The sequence below is a fragment of the Ictidomys tridecemlineatus genome, chromosome X, assembly GCF_052094955.1.
Source record: "Ictidomys tridecemlineatus isolate mIctTri1 chromosome X, mIctTri1.hap1, whole genome shotgun sequence".
Classification (NCBI taxonomy): domain Eukaryota; kingdom Metazoa; phylum Chordata; class Mammalia; order Rodentia; family Sciuridae; genus Ictidomys; species Ictidomys tridecemlineatus.
Window position 1 is genome coordinate 80,852,891 of NC_135493.1, and position 20,307 is coordinate 80,873,197.

At 36.6% G+C, this 20,307-nt stretch overlaps 1 protein-coding gene across 7 annotated transcripts in view; it reads right to left on the bottom strand.

The window, feature by feature from the left end:
- Wnk3 (WNK lysine deficient protein kinase 3) overlaps positions 1 to 20,307 on the bottom strand; it is a 171,363-nt gene that overhangs the window by 127,494 nt on the left and 23,562 nt on the right. For all 7 annotated transcript variants that reach the window (XM_040281244.2, XM_040281261.2, XM_040281236.2 and 4 more), the window contains exon 2: positions 18,088 to 18,741. In XM_040281244.2, the coding sequence (XP_040137178.2) occupies positions 18,088 to 18,624 (537 nt within the window). In that variant the 5' untranslated portion in view covers positions 18,625 to 18,741. The remainder of the gene's footprint in view (positions 1 to 18,087; positions 18,742 to 20,307) is intronic.

A 20,307-nucleotide genomic window follows, 5' to 3' on the forward strand; every position in this document is an offset into this window, starting at 1 on the left:
AACTCAAGGATTTCTTTGGGCCACATATATAATGAATTTTTTAGTGAATTACAGACATAAAAATGTATATTTTCCTATTTGAAGGATATAAAGTTCTATACATCCATCAAATGGAAAATGTGGATTTTTCAATTGTTCTGTATTTATTTACTTTTTGTGTACTATTCTGAAAGAAGTACAACTGAAATTTGTTACTTTAATTGTGTTTATCCTTTGAAAATATCTACCAGGTGGAGCAAGGTGCAATGGAACATGCCAATAATCCCAGGGACTTGGGAAGCTGAGGCAGGAGGATCACAAATTCAAGGCCAGCCTCAGAAACTTAGCAAGGCCCTCAGTGACTTACTGACACCCTGTCTCATAAATAAAACATAGAACAGTCTGGGGATGTAACTCAGTGGTAAAATGTCCCTAAATTCAATCCCCAGTACTCCCCCACAAAACTATACTAGAACTAGAACTAGATATTCTTGGTTGACATTATTAGCTGAAGTATTTTTGATGTCTATATATTTGTGATATACATATATAAATGTGTGTAAGTGTGTGTGTGTGTGTGTGTGTGTGTGTGTGTGTGTGTATACATATAAATCGGGGGGGGGGGGGCAGGGATTGAACCCAGGGATGCTTAACCTCTAAGCCACATACCTAGACCTTTTTGTATTTATGTTGAGGCAGGGTCTCACTAAATTGCTTGGGGCCTTGCTAAGTTGCTGAGACTGGCTTTGAAATTGTGATTCTCCCGCCTCAGCCTCACAAATTGCTGGGATCACAGGCATGCACCACCACACACAGCCTGATATATCTTCTTAAACAATGAAGTATAATTTCATAATCTCATGTCTAATGTTTTGTTTTGAGTACTGGTGATTGAATCCAGGCCCTCACACATGCTAGGCAAGTGTTGAACCACTAAGCTACATCCCCGGTGTTGGTTTTTTTTTTTTTATTTTGAGACAGGGTCTTGCTAAATTGCCCTAGCTGGCCTCAAACTTGGGATGCTCCCATGTAGCTGGGATTACAGAGTTGTATCTCCACATCCAGCTCATGTCTAATGTGTTAGCCATACTTTCCTCCTCCTTTGACAAACATTAACATCACCATTTATCTTAACCTTTCTCTAAGAATGTTTTCAGTGAACAATACTGCTGGGTTTGTTTTTCTTTTAACCTCTCACAGTTCTGAGTTTTATATTTCATTTTATTTTTTTTATATTGGAGATTGAACCCAGGGGTACTTTACCACTGATTTACATCCCCAGACCTTATTTATTTATTTATTTATAAATTTATTTTTGGTATCAGGGATTAAACTCAGGGACGGGCTCAACCACTGAGCCACATTCCCAGCCCTATTAATATTTTATTTTATTTTTTTATTTTTTTAAAGAGAGAGTGAGAGAGGGGGGAGAGAGAGAGAGAGAGAGAGAGAGAGAGAGAGAGAGAGAGAGAGAGAGAGAGAGAGAGAGAGAGAATTTTTAATATTTATTTTTTAGTTCTCGGCGGACACAACATCTTTGTTGGTATGTGGTGCTGAGGATCGAACCCGGGCCGCACGCATGCCAGGCGAGCGCGCTACCACTTGAGCCACATCCCCAGCCCTGTTAATATTTTATTTAACGACAATGTCTCACTAAGTTGCTTAGGAACTGGTTAATTTGCTGAGGCTGGCTTTGAACTCATGATCCTCCTGCCTTAGCCTCCCAAGCTGCTGGGATTATAGGTATATGCCACTGCACCTGGCCCTTTTTAATTTTTGATACAGGTTCTCACTAATTTGCTGAGCCCCCTGAAGTGCTGGAATTACAGGTGAGTCACTGGAATTACAAGAGTGCACTACCACACCTGGCAGTCTTGATTTTTTTTTAATAAGCAAATGCAACATGTCCACATTTGATATAGCAAATTTTTATACTTAATTTTACCCCCTTTATCTTATTCTATGTTCTAATTTTTAAACTTTGTTTCTTTTCTATTAAGAGCATATTCTATTTTTCTTTTTACTAATTGTTTGCCTCTTTTCCTGAAATTGATCAGAAATTATAGGCTCCAGAACCTGGAGATAAGATGTTCAAAATCCCTAGTCATTAGGGAAATGTCCATTCAAAACCATGAGATACTGCTTCACACTTATTAGGATGACTATTAATAAACTAATAAAATAGATAACACAAGTTGGCAATGGTGGAGAGAAATTGGAAACTGGTGCAACCACTATGGAAAGTAGTATGGGACTTCTTTGAAATAATGTCACAAAATTACCATATCTCCAGCAATTCTACTTCTAGGTATATAACTCAAAAGAACTGAAACCTAGGACTCATATAGATAGTTGTACAGTATGTTCACAACAGCATTATTCATAATAGCCAAAAGGTAGAAAAACTCAAATGCCCATCAACAGATATGGATAAAGAAAATGTAGTATAGACATACAAGAGAATACTGTTCAACCTTAAAAAGGAAATATATTTCTGCTATGTGCTACAATAAGGAGGAATACTGAAAACATCATGCTAAGTGAAATAGCATGGACACAAATAACTACCATTGTTGATTCCACATCTAGAAGAGACAAATTCATAGAGAAAGAAAGGAGAATGTTAGTTACAAGGAAGTAGGGTGAGGAATGGGGAGTTACTGTTAAAGGTAAAAGTCCTCTACAATGAAACTATAGAACACTAAATAAAGAAATTGAAAAGAACCTTTGATGGAAAGAACTCCTATGTTCTTGAATAGGCAGAATTAATATTGTCAATATAGCTATACTACCAAAAGCACTATATTTAATGTACTTCCTCCTATCAAAATCCCAATGACATTCTTCATTGAAATAGAAAAAGCACTCATGAAATTCATTTGGAAAAATAAGAGGCCCAGAATAACCAAAACAATCCTTAGTGAGAAAAGTGATACCAGAGGCATCACAATACCAGACCTTAGATTACATTTCAGAGCTAAAGTAACAAAAACAGCATGGTATTGGCACCAAAACAGGGATGAAGACTAATGAAATAGAAGGCATGGAGACAAACCCACATAAATACAGTTATCTGATACTAGACAAATGTGCCAAAAACATACATTGGAGAAAGATAGCCTTTTAAACAAATGGTGCTGGGAAAACTGGAAATCCATATGTAATAGAATGAAATTTAACCCCTATCGCTCATCCTGCATAAAAGTAAACTCAAGCTGGGTGCAGTGGTGCATGCCTATAATCCCAGCTTTTCAGAAGGCTGAGGCAGGAGGATCACGAGTTCAAAGCCAGCATCAGCAAAAGTGAGGTGCTAAACAACTCAGTGAGACCCTGTCTCTAAATAAAATACAAAATAGGGCTGGGGATGTGGCTCAGTGGTCAAGTGCCCCTGAGTTCAATCCCCAGTACCCAAAAAGTCAACTCAAAGTGGAATGAAGACCTAAGAATTAGACCAGAAACACTTCAACTGCCAGAAGAAAATGTAAGCCAGACACTCCAACATGTCAGCACAGAAACTGACTCCTTAACAAGAGTCCTAAAGCACAAGAAGTAAAATCAAATATCAATAAGTGGGATGGCATCAAATTAAAAAGCTTCTTCACAGGAAAGAAATCAATTAAGAGTGTGAAGAGAGAGCCTACAGGATAGAAGAAAGTCTTTGCCACCTGCCCCTCAGATAGGGTATTAATAGCCAGGATGTACAAAGAACTAAAAAAAAAAAAACAGCAAAAAAAAAATCAATAAATGGGCAGAAGAACTAAACAGACACTTCTCAAAAGGAAAAAATACAAATATTAAACAAATACATGAAAAAATGTTCAACATCTCTAGCAATTAGAGAAACACAAATTAAAACTACCTTGAGATTTCATCTCTCTAGTCGGAATGGCAATTATTAAGAATACAAATGAAGGCTGGGGTTGTAGCCCAGTGGTTGAGCGCTTGCCTCAAATGCATGAGGCACTGGGTTCAATCCTCAGCACCACATAAACAAATAAATAAATAAAATGAAGATATTGTGTCCATCTACAACTAAAAATATTTTTTAAAAAGAACACAAATGACCATAAATGTTGGTAAAGATGTGAGGAAAAAGGTACACTTGTGCATTATTGGTAAGACTGCAAATTAGTGCAACTACTCTGGAAAGCAGTATGGAGATTTCTCAAAACTAGGAACAGGACCACCATTTGATACAGCCTTACTCAGTTTATATCCAAAAGATTTAAAATCAGCATGCTTCAGTGACAGAGCCACATCAATGTTTATAGCAGCTTAATACACAATAGCTAAGCTAGGGAACCAATCTAGATGCCTTTCAACAGATGAATGGAGAAAGAAATTGTGGTATAAATACACAATGGAGTATTACTCAGCCATAAAAAATGAATTATTATATTTGCAAGTAAATGGATGGGCCTGGAGACTATCATACTAAGTGAAAAAAAGCCAGTCCCAAAAAAACAAATATTGAATGTTTTCTCTGATATAGGGAAGCTAATCCACAATATGGGGTGAAGGTCAAAAAAGAATAGAAGAAAAATCAGTGGAGTAGACAAAGGGAAATGAACGAAAGGGAAGAAGGATGTGAGAGAGAAAGACTAGAGAATGAATCTGACCTAACTTTCCTATGTACGAATATGAATGCCACAGTGTATTTCACGATCATGTGTATCCACAGGATGCTGATTAAAAAAAAAAAAACTGTAAGTAGATAGCAGGAAGATCAGCAGAGTAGAAGGAAGGGAAGAAAGGAAGGGAGGAGGGGAGGAAAAGGGGAAGTACTGAAGACTGAATTAAAAAATTATATTCCTTGGGCTGGTGATGTGGCTCAAGCGGTGGCTCAAGCGGTAGCGCGCTCGCCTGGCATGCGTGCAATCCGGGTTCAATCCTCAGCACCACATTCAAACAAAGATGTTGTGTCTGCCGAAAACTAAAAAATAAATATTAAAATTCTCTCTCTCTGTCTCTCTCTCTCTCTCTCTTTTAAAAAAAACAATTAAAAATTATATTCCATGCTTTTAAAATTAGGTCAAAAATCGTAATGTTATATATAACTAAAAAGAACAAAAAAAAATAAAATATGGTTAAAGTGATAAAGTTTTATTATATACACAAAATAAAAATATTCAAAAAAGTTAAGGAGCTCAAAGAACAAACCCAAGGAATGCTAAAGTTAGAAGACACCTGGAAACCAGTAAAGCATTTATGCTTTTCTGTCTCACTAAGATGACTAATAAGTCCTAAATACCCCTATAACTAGCTAGAGGTCATGCATCCACTCATGATAGATCAGCAGATCTACTCTGAAGAATAATGAATAAAATTTGATGCCTTTTGATTATTAATTTGGTACAATACAAGTCTTCCATGTGTCAAACTAAACTACCCCACTTCATCCTTTGATCGTACAGATCAAAAGTAGTCAGCATTACGAGTAAACAACTTTACAAAATTACTACGACTATATCTAGACATATTGCTAGGGGTAAGGTCCACTAAAAAGCTAGTGCCAAGACTTTTAAAACTCCGCTTCTGGGGCCAGGCGTGGGAGGGCACACCTATAATCCCAGCAGCTCAGGAGGCTGAGGCAGAAGGATCAGGAGTTCAAGACAGCCTCAGCAATTTAGCAGGGTCCTAAGCAACTCAGCAAGACCCTGTCTCTAAATAAAATATAAAAAGGACTGGGGATATGGCTCAGTGGTTAAGCACTCCTGGGTTCAATCCTCAGTACTTAAAAAAAAAAAAAAACTCTACTTCTGGACTGGGGCTGTACTTCAATGGTAGAGCACTTGCCCAGCATATGCAAGGCCCTGAGTTCAATCCCCAGCACTGAAAAAAAAAAAAAAAAAAAACTGTGAATTCAGCAAAATGAAAAGTAGTAAAACTCAAAGGAGCATCAAAATAATCCAAAGTAGAACTTTCTGCTACTGTTGTAATCCTGTAATCCTCCTTTAATCACACACAACCCCCCACACACACACATTTTACGTATGATACTGTTTTATAGACTAACTTCCACATATAATCAGTGAGAAGAATTCTTCCACAAGAAGGAAAAGATGAGCCACAAAAGTCAAACTAGAGAGAAGTGATAGCTTTTGGAGTTGAAAAGAAGCCATGAAAATTCTAGTATATGAAAATGATCCCTAAAAAGAAAGGTAGAAGAGGATCTCATGAAAATCAAAGGGAGATCAATAGAATGCAAGAAAGAGGCTAGGAGTAGGGAAGAGGAGAGAGAGAAAGGAGAAACACTGGGGGATGATGTTGGCCAAATTATATTGTATGCATGTATAAATATGTAACAACAAATCCTACTATTTTATACAACTATAATTCACCAATAAAAAGGTGGGAAAAATAAAGAAAACAATCTCTAAATCTTGCTATGTCAATGAAAGATTACAAAAAAGCATCAAATTTTTAATGTTATAAATATTAATTTATGACTAATAAATAGAAGTCAAGTACAAATTATCAAATAAATTTCTGCTACTCCACACCACTTTTTAAAAAGAGTCCTTTCATGAATATTAGCTTAGTAAATGGAATAGTAAAAATGCAAACAAAACCTTTCCTGAGTCATGGCACAATTCCAACATGACTAACCAGCATATGTATTTACTCAAGATAAGAAACATTTCATTTCCAAAAGGTAAACTATGGTCTTATCAGCTATGTCTCTTAATGCAAACACCAAAAATGATCTACATAACCAGGTCAGAGGCTGCATGGATCTATTTCTACAAATGTTAAAGAAAGAAGGCATCAACAACTATGATATAAAAGCTGTATTATAAAACAACTTGCTTGCTGTCATGGTGGTGCACACCTATGATCCCAGCAACTCACAAGGCTGAGGGAGAAAGATCACAAATTCCAGGCTATTCCAGGGAACTTTTTGAGACAATGTCTCACAATAAAATAAAATGGGTTAACAGTGTAAAGTGTCCCTGGGTTCAATCCCCAGTACTGCAAAAAGATAAATTTAAATTTAAAAAAGAGAAAGAAAAAAACCCTTGTTCAGTAAGGATGAATACTTCTACAAAAGCTTCAAAATGGTGCTTCTCTTACAAAGCACTATCAATGAATATTCTTGAAGAACTTGAGACTGTTTGGTATTTTATTACTACCACTTACTAAGCACACATGTGTCACACGCTTTACAAGCATTATCTCTAGTTGTCAAAGTTTTGCTTTTTAAGCTGAACAACAGATACACAATTACCATTCTTGTAATTTATTACTTTTTGTACATCCAAAAAGGTTATTGTGTTTTTTAAAAGTAAAGTTAAAAAGCTAAGGCTCCAGAATGTTAAGTTACTTGGCTTGCCCAAGAAACCTAAGTGATACAGGCAACACTGAAAGCCCAGTATGCTGAACTCATTTGTTTCACAATAGTTCAAAACATAACAAAGTGCTGAGAAGATGAACATGGTAGTACATGCCCTGACACTCAAGAGGCTGAGGTCAGAGGATCATTTAAGTCCAGAAATTGAAGTCCAGCCTAGGTAACACACTCAGACCCAGTCTCAAAAGAAAACTTGCCTAGCATGCAGGAAGCCATGTATTCCATGCTGAGTACCATAAAAAAAATGATATGTTCAAATAACTAGTAAGAAGAAAATTCTTAAGTGATCTATGCAAATTTTTATAATACAGACACAGTGGCACATGCTTGTAGTCCCAGCAACTTGAGAGGCTGAGGCAAGAGGATTACTTGAACCCATGAATTGAAGCGTAGCCTTGGCAACATAGCAGGTCCCCATTTCAAAAAATGATTGAGCCCAGGTGCCCTTTACCACTGAGCTATATCCCCAGTCCTTTTTAGTTTGAGACAGGGTCTCACTAAGTTGCTGAAGGCATTGCTTACAAACTTGGGATCCTCCTGATTCAGTCTCTCGTATCACCGGGATTATAGGCATTCACCACCATAACCAATCAAAAATAAATTTTTGTATATATAAATGATAAAATATAAATCCTTATCTGACTTCTTTGTGCAAGTTATTTAATGTATCTACATTTCAACTGCACCACCTGAAAATTAATAATCCTTACCTCATATAACTATTGCCAAGATTAAATAAGATATTCAAATTAAATACCCGTATAAATGCTCAATGTTAATTATGGTAAGCCAGTCATGGAGGCTCACACCTATAATCCTAGTGGCTCAGTAGGCAAAGATAGGAGAACTGCAAGTTCAAAGACAGCCTCAGCAACTTAGTGAGGTCCTAAGCAACTTAGAAAGACCCTGTCTCAAAATAAAAAAAAAATAAAAGAGAACTGGGATGGTGACTCAGTGGTTAAGCATCCCTTGGTTCAATCCCTGGTACCAAAAAAAATGTTAATTATGATAAATGAAAAATACATAGTATCCATTATTGCTAAATATACTAAAGCACCTCAACCACAAATTCCTCTGCTGTTTTCAGAAACTTCAGACATACTGGGGAAAGACCACATAAAAGTAAGAGGTAAAGCCTGGGGTATAACTCAGTAGTACAACATTTTCTCACATGCATGAGGTCCTGAGCTTGATCCTCAGCAACACACACACACACACACACACACACACACACACACACACACCAAAAAACCTAAGAGGTAATTAAATTAATAAATACAGAAAAATGTGGGAAATACAAAAATACAATTAGAACACTACCGTTACAGATATTACAGGTAAGATATACCAAAGCATATCAATATCTGAGGATAAATAATATATTTTCATAGTCTCAAAGTATCTACCCCAAGATATTTACTAATTTACAAAGAGTAAAATAATAATTTTAAAGTAGGAAAAACTCTAGCAGACAACACTTTCAACTGATTAAATCTATTATTGCCAATAATGCATATTAATAACAAGTAACTTCTACTATATTGCACGAAGTATATACCACTTCTGTGGTATCCTTGCCAAAAATTCACAAGCTAAATCTAATCATGAGAAAAGGTAAGACAAATTCAAATTGAGGTATAGTCTACAAAATAACTAATAATACCCTTCAAAAGCTCAAGACTAAAAACCTGTCATAGATTTGAGGAGATAAGGGTGATACAACAAGTCATTGCAATGTGGAATCATTAACTGGATTACAGAACTGAAAAATGCTGACCAGTAGCAAAAGTGATGGATTCTGAATTAAGTTCTATACCTTAGGTTAATAGTATCATACTAATGTTAATTTTGAGTTTTGATAAATGTCCTCTGGTTAAGATATAAACATACAAGAGATTGGGTGAAAGGTACACAGGAATTTTCCACACTATCTTCCTAACTCTTCTGTAGAAGAGAAAATTATCTCCAAATAAAAAAAAGAAAACTAAGTAGTAAAGGAGTGGTGTCCTTGTTCCCTACTTCCAATCCTACCATTTCCTTTACATAACATATATTTAAGAGCCCTTTCATCTTTTCACTAACTCCAAACTCTAAGCCTCCTTATTACCGACTATAAACTACTTCTACTTTAAGCTTTATGAAAATGGGGTCCATGTCTGCTTTTTCTCCCCATTGTGTCCCTAGCACTTAGCAATCAATGATTTGCCACATTGCAGGAATTATTTATTTGTTGAATGAACAAATGAATGGCAACTATATTATTTTATTCATTTCCTACTGCTACAGCAACAAATTACCATAAATTTAGTAGCTTAAACAGAAATGCAGCCAGACATGGTGGCACATGCCTTTAATCCCAGCAACTCAGGACACTGAGGCAGGAGGATCTCAAGTTCTAGGCCAGACTCAGCAACTTAGCAAGACCCTAAGCAACTTAGTGAGATCCTGTCTCAAAATATAAAATAAAAGAGCTGGAGATGTAGCTCCATATAAAGGGCCCCTGGGTTCAATTCCCAGTACCACTCCCCCAAACACAAATGTATTATCTTCCAGTTATAGAGATCAGAATTCCACAAAGAGCTTCCATAGAATAAAAACAAGGTGTTAGCAGGGCTATGCTCCTTTTGGAGGCTATATGGAACAATGTGTTTCCTTGCCTTTCCAGTATTCTAGAGGCTGTATGCATTCTTTGGCTTGTTGTCACTGCCCAGCAACAGCATCACTTCAACCTGTTTCCATTCTCAGATCTCTGACTACAGCCTTCTATCTTCCCTCTTTTACAAACCCTTGTGATTATACTGGGTCTACCCAGATAATTCAGGATAATATCCTCATCTCCAGATCTCTTAATCTCATCTGCAAAGTCCTTTTGGTAATATAAGGTTACACAGTCACAGGTTCTTGTGAGAAAATCATGTACATATTTGGGATATCATTATTCAGCCTACTACATATATCAATTTGTTATATTTTTTAAATCTATCCAGTAAATAGGTCAAAACTAATTCATTGAACCAATTTGGAAAATTAATGCTACTTCCGGGACTAGAGCTACTTCCTGCCACTCCCATCCTTTATCATTTTGTAGAAGTATTTGCCTTTGGTTTAGACTTAAATTATATGAATAGCTTTTTTTTAAAAAAGTTTCTTTCTTTTTTTAAGAGAGAGAGAGAGAGAGAGAGAGAGAGAATTTTTAATATTTATTTTCTAGTTTTCGGCGGACACAACATCTTTGTTTGTATGTGGTGCTGAGGATCGAACCCGGGCTGCACACATGCCAAGCGAGCGTGCTACCGCTTGAGCCACATCCCCAGCCCAATATGAATAGCTTTTAAACAAAAACGAGAACATAAATACTTAAGTTTTATCCATCCCTCCTTCAACATAATAACACTTTATCCATGAGTGTATTCTACTTCTAGGGCTGAATCTGTTGATGACAATGGGAAATTAAACTGAATACTACTACTTGGGGTGTGTCTATAATTTAATAAAGCAATTTATTGTGTAGCTCAAACAGAATCTAGAAACCTTTCCAAGAGTCATAAAAATATTTTAAGAACAAAATTAATTCAATTCAAAACACCACAAAAAATTAAGTGTCTCAGAGTGAATACTTTGAACAACTACATTTATTCAGAAACAGAAATTTTGCCATCTGTTTTTGGTTGTTTTTTGTTTGTTTTTTGTACCAGAGATTGAACTCAGGGGCTCTTAACCACTGAGCCACATCCCCAGCCCTTTTTGTGTTTTAGTTTGAGACAGGGTCTTGCTGTTTCTTAGCGCCTTGCTAAATTGCTGAAGTTGGCTTTGAACTTATGATCCTCCTGCCTCCCAAGTCGCTGGGATTACAGGTGTGGGTCACTGTACCCAGCTGCCATCTCTTTTTTAAATTATTTTTTTCCTTTATTAGAAATTCAACTGTTTTCATATCTAGTTCTAATTTCAAAATTAAATGCAGGACTGATACCTAAAAATAAGACTTTCAGCCATACATAATAGAGCACACCTGTAAATCCCAGCTACGTGGGAGTCTGAGACGGGACAATCACAAATTTGAGGCCAGCCTTGGCAACTTAGCAAAATCAGTTTCAAAATAAATAAATAAATAGTGCTGGGGATATGACTTAATGGTAGAGTGCTTGGTATGTTTGAGGGCTGGAGTTCAATCCCCAGTACCACTAAATAAATAAAGTAAATAAGGGATGTGGTATAACTCAGTGACAGAGCACTTGCCTAGCATGTGCAAGTTCCTGGGTTCAATACCCAGTATATATAAAAAAAATTAATGAGTGTTTTTTTTTTCCACCAGGCACAGTGGCATGTGCCTATAGTTCTAGATACTTGGGCAGCTAAGGTAGAAGGATCACTTGAGCCCAGAAGTTCTGGGGACCAGCCTGGGCAATACAGTAAGATACCATCCCAATAAGTAAATAAAAATTTTTAAATAAAAATTAAATTTCCCCAAGGTATTCTTATATGATGAAGCAAAATAAAATAGAAACAAGTTTAATCACAATTTTGATAGATACTTCAGGCACAGACATTAATAATGGATTTTTAAGCTGTTAACTTTACTGCATTGCTCAGAATACCATAATGAAAGTGTATTAGCATTACTCAACATGTCAACCTGTTATGGTCTATTATGTATTTTTCTTTTCCTGATGGTGTTGGGGTATGTGTGTGTGTGCGGGTGCACATGCATATGTATGCTGAGGATCAAACTCAGGGCCTCACAGACACAAGGCAAGCACTTTACCACTGAGCTACACCCCCAACTTCTGGTAGTTTTTTTTTTTTTTTTCTTTTCCCAGTATCATCTTTGGTTTAGTTCACCAACTAGAGTTGCTAGATGTCTAGATGCTATTAAAGGATTCCTGTTTACCCTGAGAAGAACACAATCATATACCTGGCCCCAGAGTAAAGCTTACGACAAACATTTAAATACATTTTAGGAACAACAAAAAAATTCAGGTATCTATGATGTTTCTTCATTTCTTCATTTGGAAAATAGCCACATTATTTGAAAATTCATTAGAATTAAGAATGTCCTAGGGGCTGGGGTTGTGGCTCAGTGGTAGAGCTCTTGCCTTGCACACATGAGGCACTGGTTTGATCCTCAGCACCATATAAAACAAATAAATTAATAAAACAAAGGTATTGTGTATTGTGTCCATGTTCAACTAAAAAAAAAGAAAGTCCTAGTTATAGTAAAATAAAAACTGGTGTTTCCACACATAGAAGTAGAGTGCTACTGATTCTTGAGTTTTAAATGGAGAAGGAAATAATTACAAACTCCTATGACTGACTCCTTCTGAGAGTTACTGAACATATCTTTCAGGAACATCTAACTAAGTCTTTCAACAGTAAAATAGTCTTCTAAAACCAGGCAACACAGCACCTGCCTGTAGTTTCAGCTAATTGTAAGACCAAGGAAGGAAGATCACTTGAGCCCAGTAATTCAAGATCAGCCTGAGTAACATATCAACATCCTGTCTCTTAAAATAGTAAATAAAATAAAATAGGCTTCTAAATACCACTCATGACTAACCCTTATTCACAGTAATTTACCAATTTACCAATTCTTTTATTTTATTTGTGGTGCTGGGAATAGAACCCAGGGACATGCACATGACAGATCATCAATCTACCATGGAGCTACATCCCAAACCCCCAAGTCCTTTAGAAAAAACAACAGGTCAAAGTTTTTCCACTAATGCATAAAAATCAACTTATGGAAACCATAAATTATGACAAAGTATTGAAATGCAGGTGTTTATAGCCAAATCCTGAAATCAAAGAGTTTTTAACATTCTCAAAGTTAAATATTGGAAGTAAAATCTCTATGATAGGTCAATATATACTAAAATAAATAGATGTGAGTTGAAAAGAATTGTTACACAAGTTCAAATATTCACAAAGGGAGAAGGGGGATGCCTGTATAGGATGGTATTAAACCTATTGCTGAACTGGGTGCAGTGGTGTGGCTCTGTAGTCTGAGATAAGAAGATCAAGAGCTCAAAGCCAGCCTCAGCAATCCCAAGGCCCTAAGCAACTCATTGAGACACTGTCTCTAAATAAAATACAAAATAGGTGGGGATGTGGCTTAGTAGTCCAGTATCCCAGAGTTCAATTCCCAGTACCCCCCCCACCCCCAAAAAAACTATTGTTGAGCCAGCGAGGTAGCAACTACTTATTAGCATGGGGGAGGCTCTGGGTTCAATCCCAAACACCAAAAAGCAAAACAATGAAATCAAGTTTATTATTGAGCTATGAATTTCAAACCCAATATACAAAATTAAAATTTAAAAAGCAGATATGGTGGTTTGCACCAACAATCCCAGGTACTTTCCTGAAGTAGAAGGATCTCCAATTCAAGGACAGCCTGGGCAATTTAGGGAGACTCCATCTCAAAATAAATTTAAAAAAAAAATCTCCTGGTGACATAGCTCAGTGGTAGAGTACTTGCCTAATAGGTATGAAGTATCAGACCCTGTGTTCAATTCCCAGCACCACAAAAATAAAAATAAAATTTAAAAGTAAATAGAACAAAATAAATTAAATAAATAAAAAATTTGAAAAGAGCTGCATGATACTAGGGAAGAAGAAGCAAGAGACAGTATGAATACAATAAGATAGTTTACATATTTTAATAATGTTAATAGAAAATACATATCAAATTGATAAAAGGACATATCAATGTATGTGTGTATAAAATCACACATACACACACACACACACACACATATATATACACAGAAATTTTGAGAAAAAATCTAGAATTTAAAGATTTAAATTGCTCACTGCAGTTTTTCCATAAAATTATTTATAGAATAAGATTTCATAGACGAATGAGAAATTATACATTATAAACTGCATAGTACTCAAGAAAGTAATTAAAAACTGATGCCCCAGCCAGGTGCAGTGGCACATACCCACAGTTTCTCAAGAGGTGGAGGTAGGAGGATCATAAGTTCAAGGCCAGCCTCAGCAACTTAGTGAGGCCCTTACAAACACAGCAAGACCCTGTCTCAAAAGAAAAATAAAAAGGGCTTGGGGGAGTGGGGGCTGGAGCTATAGCTCAGTGGCAGAGCACTTGCCTAGCACATGTAAGGCCCTGGATTTGATCCTCAGCAGCACCACATAAAAATAAACAAATAATGTAAAAGTATTCTGTCCATTTACAACAACAACAAAAAAGTTTTAAAGGGCTGGGGGTATGGCTCATTGATAAAGAGCCTCTGGGTTCAATCCCTAGTACCAAAAAATAAATAAATAAAAAATAAAAAGGACTAGGAATGTAGCTCAGTGGTAAATCACCCCAAAGTACCAAATCCTGGGATTCAAAATAAACTAGTTTTCCTTAATTCTAAATATGCAGAAAATGAAGCATATCCAAAATCTAAGTAAATAAATTCACTAATTCTGACATTTCTTTCAGAATAGAAAATTGAAATTGTCATTCTCTGTATAAATAAAAAATGTAGTTTATATCCAGGGATGGTGGTGCACCCTTGTAAACCTAGCAACTCAGTAGGCTGACGCAGGAGGATCACAAATTCCAGACCAGCCTCAGCAACTTAGTTGAGACTTTGCCTCAAAATTAAAAACAAAAAGGGCTGAGGATATAGCTCCATGGTAGAGTTTCCCTGGTTCAATCCCCAGTACACAGGGAAAAATGTACTTTATTTACTTTATATAGATTTGCTCCACACAGAGATTCCCCATACTGGTTGTATATCCTATCAGTTGGGAAATTTTTAAATAAATTCCTGGGACCCATCATCTAGAGATTTCAATTTGAAAAGTGTAAAGTGAAGCCAGGAATTATTATATTTGATAAAATATAACTCTTATGTTAGTGTATTAAGGGAATTTCTATATGGTTCAGCAAGTTCTTGGGATTGGTTCTATATTTCAGTGCTTTTCAAACTTGACTTGCTCCATATACAAATCACCTGCAGGTTTTATGCAGCAACAGATTCTGATTCAGTAGGTCTGAGATGGGTCCTGGGACTCAGCAGTTCCAACAAGCTCCCAGGTGATGTCCATCTATACTATTGGCATAGGGATGCTTTCCCCCACCACCACCACTACTCTTTTTTTTTTTTTTTTTGGCAGTGCTGGGGCTTGAACCCAGGGACCTCACGCACACTAGCAAAGTACTCTACCACTAAGCTGAGGATAAAACTTTGCGTAGTAAGATCTCATGGGCTATTTGAACATTTCCACAGGTGAATGATAATAGACATTCCCCTAGGCAATTTTCTACCACTGGAATATTTTTTCAAGTTTTACCTAAACATCCATTAACACAGCTAGAATATATAATTTATAAAATACTTGATCTTTAGGTACTCTACTACCAAGTGAATGGAAATTATCCGTCCCATGTACAGAAAGAGTACCACTAAAAGGTGAGTGCTACTGATATAATAGAGATGAAATATAAATGTACATAATTTTCAATAATATATTGAAGGGTATTCATCATAGCCATGGTTATCTTAGTGAAATATTGGAAAAACACTACATATCTAACAGAGAACTAATTAAATAATGTAAATGAAACTTACAATGAAATCCTAAGCATCTATTAGAAATACTTATGTGTGTTTCTCATGGTGGCACACACTTACAATTTCAGTAACTTGGGAGGGTAAGGCTGGAGAATTGCAAGTTCAAAGCCAGCCTCAGCAATTTAATGAGACCCTATCTCAAAAGAGGGGAGACAGTGCTAGGGATGAGGCTTGATGGCAGAGTACTTGCCCAGCATGCATGAACTCTGGATTCAATCCCCAGTACCGTAAAAAAAAATAATAATAATAGTTATCTAAAGGTACACATAATAATAATGAAAAGATGTTCAAGGTAAGTAAAAATAAAGGTTACAGAACCTTATGAAAAGATATATATATAATGAAAAATGCTTAAAACATACTCAATACTCAGAGTGGGATGTAGCTTAGTGGTAGAGCACTTGCCTAATTTATGAGAAATCCTGTTCCTGCATTTGATCCCAAACACTGGGGTGGGGGGTGGAAGCAGCAGCTTAGTAGATGGTTTAGTTCCAGCTACTTGGGAGGTTGAGACAGGAGGATCACATGAGGCCAGGAGATCAAGGTCACCCCTAGGCAACACAGAGAGACCCTGTCTCAAAGAAAAATTTTTAAAAGAGTTTCCTAGAAATCCAAGTATCTGGACAAAGTTCTAACTTATCTGATGGCAACCTACAACAAATTCAGAACAGATAGAATCATGGTGCTTTAATACATACAAAACCACAGAGACCATTAGAATTTGAACAAAAACCTACCTATATTTAGTGATTGATTTTATCTTAATTTTAAGCATCTCAAGTAAACACTGATTATTTCTCATGAGCTAATTGAGGTCACAAAGGTTCTACATTTATCTGAAACTTTTTTTCAGTGTTGGGATTAAATCAAGGGCCTCGTGTTCAAATGTTTTACCACTGAGTTACAATGCCAGCCAGCCCTATCTGAAATTACTCTCATTATAACCTCCTTTATGATGTTGTCCCCTCCACCCATTTAGTCTTTCACTAGTTAATAGTGCCACATAAACATTTATCATGGAGCCAAATATCTAGGTAATTTAATAATTCTTCCATTGTTTTCATTTCTCCCCTTAAAACACATTTCAGCTGATTAACATAAACAGAATCTGGTGATTATCTCACTGCAGTAAACTCAAAGGCATGGGGAATGTATATCAACAGATGTCCTCAAAGGATCAAGAAAGCCAGGCACTGAGGCACATATCCATAATCCCCAGCAATTTGGGAGGCTGAAACAAAAGGATCCCAAGTTCCAGGCCAGCCTGGGCAATGAGACCCTGTCTTAAAATGAAAAATAGAATGGCTTGGGGATATATAGCTCAGTGGTACAGTGGCCCTGGATTCAATCCCTAATACCACAAGAAAAAAAAAATCAGGAAAAAACTTTTCTGCTATGAAAAGCACATGAACTGTTCCATTTTGTTAAGAAAGAGAGAAAGGCTAGATATCACAATGCACATATTTCAATCATACTCAAGTATTTAGTACAATGATCAACCAATAAGGCAAATATTTACTAAAAGTTTTCAAAAGGAGATTTCAGCAATTTCCTAAGGATAAAAAATAAAGATAACTTTACCCAAAAAAGCCATCACATACATTTTCTTTTTTAAACGACAGGAGGGGATGATAGTATATCCCAGTGCCCCAGCATCACAAAAAAAAATTAAATTAAATTAAAAACAGATGGGAAGGCTGGGGATGTGGCTCAGTAGTTAAGCACCCCTGAGTTCAATCCCTGGTACCAAAAAAAAGGGGGGGGGCTGGGTGTGGTGGTGCATGTCTATAATCCAAGTAACTTGGGAAGCTGCAGCAGGAGGATCAAGTTCAAGTCCAGCATCAGCAACTTAGTGGGGCCCTAAGTAACTTAGCAAGACCCTATCGCAAAATAAAAAAAAAAAAAAGAACTGGGCATGTAGCATAATGGTTAAGTGTCCATGAGTTCAATTCAAATACCAATTAATTAATTAATTTTAAAAACAGAGGGGAAATAATAGGAGAAAAAGTCTGGCATGAGCTCCTAGAAAGATCTAGGAAACAAGCATAATTTCTGATCAGTGAAGGACAAACCCTTCATTTTTTAAAATCCATGATATATTTCAATTTGGATCACTCAGAAGGTCAGGCCAGATAAAACTGGAATTTATTAAAACCAAGAAGAGTATATACCTACCTGCAGCTCACACCAAGCAACCTCAACCCATGTTTCAGTGTCCAGTCCTTTATATACTGTTTTAAATGCTCCTCTTCCCAACTCTATGTCAAACTTCAGGAACCTGCCACTAGGAGAAGTTGCAACAGCCTTCATTTCTGCTTCTTCTTCTATTTCCTTTTCATTTTTCTCCTTCAAACAATCTTTTGAGGATTCCAATGTTGCCTTTGAACACTGTTCATATTTGACTTCTTGTCCACCTCTTAGCACATTTGTAGGAAGCTTATCTACTCGAGGAATATTTGTTGCAGCCTTTATTCTCTCATCTTTGGGGGAAGATTCGGCAACTTTGTCTTCTTCTGTCATCTCAACACTCTTACGGAAAAATCTCTTTCTTTCTATGGTTTCCCCAGTAGCAGAAAAGGTACTGTTTTTTCCCTTTAGTTTAGCTTCTACTGTCAAAGTTGCAGCAACTTGAGGAACCCTGGTTTCGAAGGAAACTCCATCAGGTTTCTCAGAATCTTCCGTGCTGGCTGGCTCCCCTGAATCAGTGGCCATTGTAACTAGGTTGGCACTAAAATCTTTCCTGTTCAACTCTTCAGTCCAGTTACATCTCAGGTATCAGAATTATCAGAATGGACTTCCTTTTATGTGGTCATATATTTCCATAGCAACCTGAAGGGGGAAAAAGGATATTTTTAAATCATCCCACAAAGGAAATCATTAAGGAGAAAACAATCACCTGATTTTAATCCCTTTATTCTTAACAAGTTTATTCTTTTTTTCTAACCTTAGCAACCAATAGCCTCCAGGGACTCTTCTCTTGTTTACCAGGGTAGCCCACAGTGCCTAGCAGACCACTTTGTGTAGTTCAACCTATCTTCATATTACATGAATATTGGTTAGTTCTTAGCCCTATATATCTATTCAGTAAATTCAAAACAAGTGTCCAAACCCTGAGTTAAATAACAGATGTAGATACATAACATCAAATTTACCATTTAACATGATTAAGTGTGTAAGTAAGTAGAATTTATTAATTCACAACATTCAGAATGGTGTGCAATCATCATTTCTATCCATTCCCAAAACTTTTTCCTTATTCCCAAGTGAAACTCTGTACCTATTAAACCAAACTTCCCTATCCAACTGGGTACAGTGGTACGCACCTGTAATCCCAGCTACCTGGGAGGCTGAGGCAGGACAACAGCAATTTCCAAATCAACCTGGACAACTCAGTGAGACCCTAACTCAAAATAAAACAAAAAGGACTGAGGATATAGCTCAGAGGTAGAACACCCCAGGTTCAGTCACCAGTACCACAAAAACAAAATTTCTTTTTCTCCAGTGCAGGGATTAAACCAAGGGCCGTGCATTAAACTTTGCAAATTCCTTAACACTGAAATACATCCCCAGCCCAACACTATAGTTTTCAGTGAGATAAAAAAGATGTTTCCTACATATTATATGGGTCAATGAAAAAAAAAATTTATGCAAGTTTCCAAATACACAAATAATCTCTTGTAATTCCAGCTACTCAGGAAGCTAAGGCAGGAGGATTGCAAGTTCGAGGCTAGCCTGGGAAAGCCTCAAAATAAATCTTTTGGAAAAGGGCTGCGAATGTAGCCCAGCAGTAGAGCACTTGCCTATCATTTGCAAGGCCCTGACTTCCATCTCCAGGACCATGAAAACCAGAAAAACAAATACATAAATAATACTTACTGAATTATGGAATTATGAATTTTTTCTGCCTTTTTACATTTTCTAAAACTTCCTCCAATTAATATGTGAAAATACACAGAACATAAAAGGGAAGAAAAATATTCCAAGTGAATGGTCAAAACACCAAAAAAGAGCTGGAGATGAAGCTTGGTAGTAAAGTGTTTGCCTAGCATGCATGAGGCCCTACGTTCAATCCCCAGCTCCATAAAAATAAATAAATAAATAGTACAACACACACACACACACAAATAGTCCCCATTCTTACTACAATTATGTAACACGGAGTAGTGCCTTTACAACTATTACTGTCATATAACTTGAAAGTCACAATTTATCATAAAGATTTATTAAGAATTACACCAAACTCGGGGCTGGGGTTGTGGCTCAGCAGTAAAACGCTCACCTAGCACGTACGAGGCCCTGGATTCGATCCTCAGCACCACATATAAATAAATGAATAAAGGTATTGTGTCCAACTACAACTAAAAAATAAATATTAAAAAAAGAATTACACCAAAC